This window comes from Aotus nancymaae, unplaced genomic scaffold (genome assembly GCF_030222135.1).
Source record: "Aotus nancymaae isolate 86718 unplaced genomic scaffold, 86718_ANA_hifiasm-v0.15.2.pri h1tg000029l, whole genome shotgun sequence".
In the NCBI taxonomy this organism is placed as follows: Eukaryota; Metazoa; Chordata; class Mammalia; order Primates; family Aotidae; genus Aotus; species Aotus nancymaae.
The window spans coordinates 37,664,909-37,673,434 of NW_026988442.1; the positions used below are offsets into that span (position 1 = coordinate 37,664,909).

The 8,526-nt window shown below is 42.1% G+C and overlaps 1 protein-coding gene across 1 annotated transcript in view; it reads left to right on the forward strand.

The window, feature by feature from the left end:
• The window catches only part of STX16 (syntaxin 16), a 37,518-nt gene extending 29,140 nt beyond the window's left edge, over nt 1-8,378 (forward strand). The window contains exon 9 of the mRNA XM_064382548.1: nt 8,270-8,378. Within this exon, the coding sequence (XP_064238618.1) occupies nt 8,270-8,293 (24 nt within the window). The 3' untranslated portion in view covers nt 8,294-8,378. The remainder of the gene's footprint in view (nt 1-8,269) is intronic.
• The last annotated feature ends 148 nt before the right edge of the window (nt 8,379-8,526 follow it).

Sequence of the window (8,526 nt, forward strand, 5' to 3'; positions counted from 1 at the left end):
ATGTTTAAGCAATCTAGAATCCTTCCTGGTCCATCTGCCATAGTTCTGCAGCCGCATCAAAATTTACCTAGCCTAGCACCATTTGTATCTAAATCTAATGGGATAGCATGTCATTCTACACGTGGCCATGAGTTTGATCATAGGCATCCCTTACTCTAGTCAAGCCATGTGGAGCCATGTGGAGAGACCTTTTCACAGAAGGGATATCCCTAGTTGGGTGTAGGGAAGACAGCTCATCACAAAGACTTCCTGCTTTCCCATGGTTATAATTCATCCATTAGTTATGGTGAGTTTCCATTTCTTCTAAGATTTAGGTAGGCAGACCTGGTTCATCCAATGTGAGTTACATTTCAGAACTGTGTATGCACATACATGCACGCCTACAATTGTATATTTTGGTGTGTTTTAGCTCTGAAAAACTAATTGTCTTGGCCAGACAAGGTGGCTCATGCCTCTCAGCACTTGGGGAGGCCAAGGCAGGTGAATTGCTAGAGGTCAAGAATTCTAGACCAGCCTGGCCAACATAGTAAAACCCCGTCTCTACTAAAATCTCTACTAAATACTGAATTAGCTGGGTGTGGTGGCACACACCTGTAATCCCAGCTACCAGGGAGGCTGAGGCAGGAAAATTGCTTGAACCTGGGAGGCGGAGGTTGCAGTGAGCCGAGATCACACCACTGCACTCCAGCCTGGGCAGCAGAGCAAGACTCCCTCTTAAAGCAAAAAATAATAATAATAATTTTATTTCCAAATTTTCTTGACCACCCAGATGTCACTTATAACCTTGTTCCCTGATGGTTTTGTTTAATTCTGTTTTGAAAACAACCTCCTCCAAAGTGATGAGTATTAGAAGGAACTCATGAGAGTCCTGGGTGCAAGCAGAGACTTTTAGCATGTGTGAAAGTGCTTCTGATTTAGCATTCAGTTAGATTTTAGGTGTCAGCTGCGTGCAGCTTGTCCCCAAATCCATGCCACCCTTGGACAGACGTCAGGGCACACCAGTCTATGGCCAGGCTTTCTTACGACACAAAGGGACATTCCATGGAGTTAAACGGCAGAGACTTGTGTACAGTTATCTGGTCAACTGAGGCAAAAGCAAATAATCGTGTCCAATTGTCCAGATTAGCTCTCTGGACTGTCCTGAATGCTCAGGGTAACTGTGTGGTTCTCCATTTCAGCTCTGTAATCTGGCTAAAATGGACCATCTAAATGATACTCCATTCAACACAATGCACGTTTAAATCAGGCTCAGTTAAAAGACACCACTGGGCTTAGCATTTGCTGTCAAGGATAATTCTGTAATTGCTGTTAACTAATCATCCAAACTCTGCCCTCAGTAGTCACTATTGCTTTCATTTTATAGATCTTGTAATGGAGGCAGAAGATCCTCTATGCACCATTGGCCTCTTTTTCTCAGAGGAAGTGCTGAGGGGATCAAATGTTTTCTTTGTATTTTTTTTTAACTTGGTGTTCTGACCCAGGACACCATGCTAGACCTCCATTTTCATCAACTATGGTGAAGAGAACAATTCCCCCATCCCAACATCCCCCTTTTCCAGATGGAGAAACTGAGACCCAAGTTTTTCTCTTGCCAAGGCCACAGGACTAGAACTAGAATCGTCAGTGTTCCGATTTCCAGACCAGGACTATTTCTGCTTATGCCATTTTAATTTTTCATTTCTTTCCATAAAATTAAATGACCTTCCTCAAGAAAGATTTAATGGTCAAGATGCGATTTGGTAAAAGCTTCCTCAAGGATTTTTTTCTTATTACAAAGATGAGACCGGCTGAGGCTGAGAGAGATTTGCAAACAGTGGTATGTCATTATCCCCAGCTCAGTTTTTTGTATAATTGGTGTGAAGAGATTGCTGCTGATGAATCAGCCTGCTGCTCAACAGAAAATAATGATTCTTTTGTGACGTGACTCAATGTATGTACGTGTATGTTTGTGGTTGTTTATGAAAGGTATATGTGTACATAAAATGCTTATCGAGATGTATAATGTCACTTTAAAGTTGTAAATAATAAAAAATAGTCTTGAGCAAAACTGATTTTACAATTGCCTGAGAATGCAGCACTTCATTTCAACACTATGCAATGGCTAGAAATTGATTTTTTTAAAAAAATCCAATTAAGCCTCAAGGTTGGTTATCCATTTAAAAGTTCGGATGAGTTAAACAATGACAGTACCTTCAGTTCATGCTAATAATTAAATCTGCACAGAACTTCAGCACTCACGTATTGTGCCCCACAGAGGCATACATTTTGTATCTTTGCACAACACGGAGCTACCAAAGTCCCCAGCAGTGGTACAGATAAAAGAGCACACCCTGGACCCCAACTGGGGGAGTCCCTAAGCTGGCCACCAGCCCCATCACCTCTTCTGCTTAGATCCCCAAAGCACCCCTCGCCAACTCAAGAGTGCTGAGTCCTTCCAGCTACCTGGCCCCAAGACCACTGGGAGACAAAAAGTAGCCTCTCATTTAAAGTGGGGAGAAAAGATGTTTTCACTACTTGGTTTCATGTGCTGCCGAGTTTATAATGTAACAAATAAATCCTGTGTTAAAAATAGTACTTTATAAGTGTGTATTTACTGTGTTTTCCTAGCACGTTAAGAAAAAGACTTCAAAGTCTCTTTTTATGGTTCTCATAGGTAATGTTTAAGTTACTGGATTTATGAAGATGTTAGGAAAACCACGAACCTGCTTGGAATGGTTTTTACTCTGTTTGGGTTATAATGTCACTCAGGTTTTATAAATCCTCGAGAATGGATAGGTGATCTTATTTCAAATCTAGCATTTTAACCTGCATTGTAATATAAGTAAGGTTGCTGCATTTTAGTACTTTCCATCCGTTACCAGGAACCGGCCCAAAATATGGAACCTTCCAGATTTAGTGAGAAAAAAAATACTGAACTTCCTTCTCATTGTCCTTTAAAAAAACTAACAATTTTGGGTGAGTTTTTCCTTCCCCCACCCTTTCCTTATACTGCTTTGCTGCCACAATCCTCAGCAACAGATTTATGATTCTTTTTATTTTATTTATTTATTTATTTATTTTTGAGACAGAGTCTTGCTCTGTCGCCCAGGCTGAAGGGCAATGGCACAATCTCAGCTCACTGCAACCTCCACCTCCCAGGTTCAAGTGATTCTCCTGACTCAGCCTCCCGAGTAAATAGAATTACAGGTGCCTGCCACCACACCTGGCTAATTTTTGTATTTTTAGTAGAGACAGGGTTTCACCATGTTGGCCAGGCTGGTCTTGAACTCCTGACCTCAGGTAATCCGCCCGCCTTGGCCTCCCAAAGTCCTGGGATTACAGGTGTGAGCCACCGCACCCTGATGATTCTTTTAACTTTTTAAAAGATCTACATTCAGATATTACAGATAGATGTATAATAAACACAAGCGTGTTTCTGGGGGAAAAAAGGTGACTCAGGCTTTTGAAGATTGAATCATTTTCAATGCACTAAGAGAAACATACTATTTAAAAGGATACTGTAAGTGGAAGTTTTCCTAAAGAAAAGATTCCTTGATCAAAATAAACATTTAGCCCGTATTTTGCTTTTCTATAAGTCTCCATTTTCTTGAGTTTGTTTAAAGGAATGTGGGGCCACATTTGGTCTGTTAATTATTTCTTGTTTCCCTCTCACAGGCTTCCTGTCCCAAGGCTCCAGGTCTTCAACATGCCCTTGAAAACTTTTGCAACTGCAAAAATAATTTTGCTGGTGTTCAGAAGTAAATAGAATTTAGTTCCTGAGACGTGAGGGTTATTGCTGTCTTACACTGTGCCCTTCCTGGGAGGATAATTTAGGCTGCTAGAATGGCAAGGGACCTCGGAGAGCAACTAGTTCAGCCCCCTCGTTTTATCAAGAAGTCCTAAAAACTCATGCTAGGAAAGACACTTTTTGTTGTTAATAAATGGTTCTGCTGGTACATTTTTATTAACACATTCTCTCATCCCACTGATATCAGGAAGTAAAGACACAGTACGTGCGGATGAGCCTACCGAATGTGCTTTTCAAGCAAAGTGCAAAATATGGCATGTAGTATGCTACCTTTTGGTTAAGATCCATGAATAATCTTATTTTTTTCAGATAGAATCAGGAAAGATAAACCAAAAGCTAATAAAAATGGTAACCTATGGGGGTAAGAAAGGTGACCTGTGGAGGTAAAAATGCTACCTATGAAGGATGAATGAGAAAAGGGGGGAAGGGCAGAGATGGGGAGACTTTTTTGAACATTCATTTTTACTGGTGTGACTTTTGAACAATACAAAATTGTTGTACGTTGGCAAAAAAGAAAATGTAGAAAATGGAAAATGGCGAACGCTTCTGTTAAGTACAGATTCATGAAGCTAAATCTATGTCAAATCAGTAAGCTGCACAAAAATCAAGTAAACGTGGAAAATGTCACTGGGATATACTCTGAAGAACAAAAAGTGAAAACATCTTGAACTCTGTGTTATGAGTCTGTTGTCGGGAGCAGAGGCTATTGGCAAGTGTTGTGGGAAACAGTGAGAATCTCTAGGAGCGGGTGGGAACTAGGGTCCTCACTGTGGCAGAGGGAGATGCAATTCTGGAAGATGCACAGGTGAGGAAAAGCCCTGTCATGTGGATTTGAATGGGAGGAATCAGTATCAACTATGATGTTAAAGAAAACCTGATCCAAGAGGACCAGGAGCAATGACGCCCAAGTGGCAGGAGCATGCCCAGCTCGAGTGCTTGGTCTCTAACTGAAGCTCTTGGCTCTAACCAACCGTTCTCCCCACTGAATGGAGCTAGGGTTTCTTGGAGAAATGACTGACTCTAGATTTGGGTCGAGGAAGGAACAAAGTGAGCCTGTGATGATCTTACTGTTCCAGAAAGGACAGGGTCCTTGAAAACAGATATGAACACATCAAAAAGGAGCTTGCTTGATGGGGCTCTTACTGGCCTAAGTGGGGACATGGGAGCAGTGACACTTGTTGAGTGCACATACATCTGGGCTGGGGCAGGGCTGGCTTCATGGGTGTGCAGCCATAGCAGCCACACGGGCCCTGTGTCTGGTTTGCTGCTGAGCTGTTGCCATGTTGAAACTGTTTTTTGAAACAGGCTCTGCATTATCATGCTGCCAGCCCTGAGGAGAGGGGGAAGGTCTTTGCTGAAGAACACCAGGTAGTAAGTGTAGAAGAGAGGATGGAGCTGGAAAATCACTCAGCCAATACTTGATTCAGGCAGAAATAATCAATGGGTACTAAAGACGTTCAGGAAAAGGTGGCTGGGACCCAGAAGAGTCTTAGTCTCAAAGTGTTACTTCATGGATTATAAAGAGGAAATTATTTTAATTCAGTTAATTATAAAAGGGGAAAATACACTTTACCATGAAGAGATCTGGCAGACCCCACTTGCCCAATGATGGGGGATACTTAGATTATGTGCATCCTGATGAGGTTCGATGGGAACCACAACCCATATTTTTGCCAAAAATTTTCAACCCTAATCTAATGAAACAGACAAACCCAGATGGTGAGAGCTTCTGTAGGACATGCCAATGCGTGAAAGACAAAGGCCAGGACTGTTCTGGATTAAAGGAGGCCAGAGAGTCTTCACAACCAAATGCAATGCCTTATTTGGATTCTGGATTTAAAAAGAAAAAGCCATGAAGGACAAGGGGACAATTAGGGTTTCACTGCAGACTGTATATTGGATAATAGTATTGTCTCAATGTTATATTTCCATGGGTATGATCAGTATATGACCGTGATTATGTGGGCTGGTGTCCTTGTTCTTAAGAGATACACACTGTGGTAGGGGTGTATACAACTTACTTTAAATGGTTCAGGGAAAAATATGTGTACACACATACCTACACGCATGTATGCATATATACAGGCATACCTTGCTTTATTGTGGTGATACAGAACTGAATCCAGAATATCTCTGAGGTGTGCCTGTGTGTGTGTGTGTGTGTGTGTGTGTGATGTATATATATGTGTGTACATGTGTATATATATCTGTGTATATATGTATGAATCTAGGTGAGGGGTATACAAGTGTTCATTATACTAGATTTTCAACTTTTCCAAAAGTTAATGAACTTTTCAAAAACGTTTCTAGAGAAATGTGCTTTTCATGGCAACGCATTCTTTTTCATCCCTTCAGGGAACATTTAGTGCAAATCTAGGTGGTGTGTCTGGTGCCAGCTGCAGAAGGGAACCGAGGCCCTCCCTGCTGTGCAGGCACTAAGGTTGTGGTGAGGGACAGCACACACCTCCACAGCGCAGGGCAGCATTCGGGCGGTCATGTGGCTGTCAAGAGTTTTCATGAGTTGTGGGTTCACCTCTCAGCCAGCTGCTCCAGGACCATGTGGTAGAGAAAGGTCTTTGGAGCTGACCCCACCTCTGCTTCCCCTGGGCTCATGAAGCAGCAAGTCATTCTGAAGCAGGAAGGAGCCCTTCCTTAATTTCACTTTAGGCCTGCCTGAGGCACTTCCACTGGTTTCCAGTTACGTTCAAGGTCAAGTCCATTTACTTGCAAGGTGAATGTATATTTTATGCACACTTTATGTCCCGTCACATGAGCTTTTTTGCTTTTTTCTTTTTTGAGACAGAGTCTCTGTTGTCCAGACTGGAGTGCAATGGTGCAATCTTGGCTCACTGCAACCCAGGTTAAAGTGATTCTCGTGCCTCAGCCTCCTGAGTAGCTGGGATTACAGGCAGGCTTAACCAAGCCCGGCTAACTTTTGTATTTTTAGCAGAGATGGGTTTTCACCATGTTGGCCAGGCTGGTCTCAGACTCCTGGCCTCAAATGATCCACCCGCCTCAGCTTCCCAAAGTGTTGGGATTACAGGTGTGAGCCACGGGGCCTGGTCCCACATGAGCTTTTGACAGTGCCTTTACTACTTCAGGCCTTTGCAGGAACAATTTCTTGGTCAGGGATCAGAGTGCCTGACACACTTGAACCCATCCCTGAAGACCCAATTCAAAAGTCTCATCCTACTCCTAGGGGCCTTCTCTAACGCAGTCTTCTCCCAGTGACTAGATCTCTGGATTTTACTGTTCTATTTGCTCCCCTTTTCTCTTCCTGGCTACATATACATATGTGCCAGCACACACACACACACACACACACACGCACACACACAGAGACACATGCGCATGTGCACTATTGCATCCCCAAAACCTGATGGGTCCTGGAGCTTTTTAGAACTGATGTTCAACGAATGTATGTCAAATGAATAAATGAATGAAAACGACAGAATATATGAAGCAGATGCACCAAAGAAATGAGTGTTTCTTTGAAGTATGCGGTATAATGGAATCTGAGAACCTCATGGCGCTCAGCTGAGTCTAAGCAGGCATTAGGTTTTATATGGGTGAAGTGTGACATGAAATTAACATCTAAATGCACATTTCAAACACCTAGAGCCATCTTATATGATATGATTTGAGAAATGTGTCCTAGGATGTGACCTGTACCTAAAAGCACCCTAATAAGTCCTGGGAACTTTATTCTGATTTGTTCCAGAACTGTTTAATCTTTTCTTCGACTTTTGAGCTAAGTCTGAACATCCAGTTGAATGTAGAGTAGGTTTCAAGTCATCAAAAACATAAGTTGCTTTTTGGGTTGCATTAAAGATCTGGTAATTTGTTTTAAACTTTCATTTCTTAAGGAAAATTAAATAGAGGTGAATTTTTCATTGACAGTGAAATATATACTAAGCCATGGATTAATACCTTCATAAAAATTTATCTAAACAAAGTGCTGCCTGTCTTATTTATGTTAAAGTCTGTAAAGTCAGCAGTGAAAAGGGGAAAGTACTTTCCTGGAATATATTTGTATCTGTCACAAGCTGCATCTTGAGAAAATTGGCAGGCATTTGAAGTGGAATAATTCCTTAGCGTTCTGTTTAGTTTGGATTTCTTCAATTCAGGGGTGGCTTAAAACCAGAATCACCAATATTTGCTTTTAACAAGCGTCTAACGTTTTCTCTTGCTTTGTGTATACTAAGTGCTCAACAAATGTTGGTTGAATTGAATCATCTTGTTCATCCTTTCTGGGGGCTGTCGGAGTTATTGTCTATTCTTAAATATGAAACGATTCTAAAAGGAAAACATCTCCAAAATGGCCTCTCCACCAACAGTTTATCTCATTTCCAACTCCTTGTACACAAAACTGCTAGCTCTGGCTATCTGAAATGCTTCTTGGATCCCTCTTCAGTTTGCAAAAGTCTATAGAGTGAACCAGACTCCCCAGTCGATCTCCTCACCCACTCTTCTCTTTTCCAGGAACCTTCTGTTCTAACCACATAGGTTTCGGAGCCTGCTGGACATATGTGCGTCTGTGTTTCCTCCCAGGACTTCTCCCACGAGGAATGCCTTCTTTCTCCACCTCTTCGCCTGTGGAAGTCCTATCACATCTGTCAGGGCACAGCCTTCGTCTCTCCCCCTCTAGGAAGATCCCCCAGCTGTCTCAGTCCTCTGGAGTGCCATGTGCCTGTCTGCAACGTATTTGCAAACAGAAGAAAGAGTGATAGATCTTCATA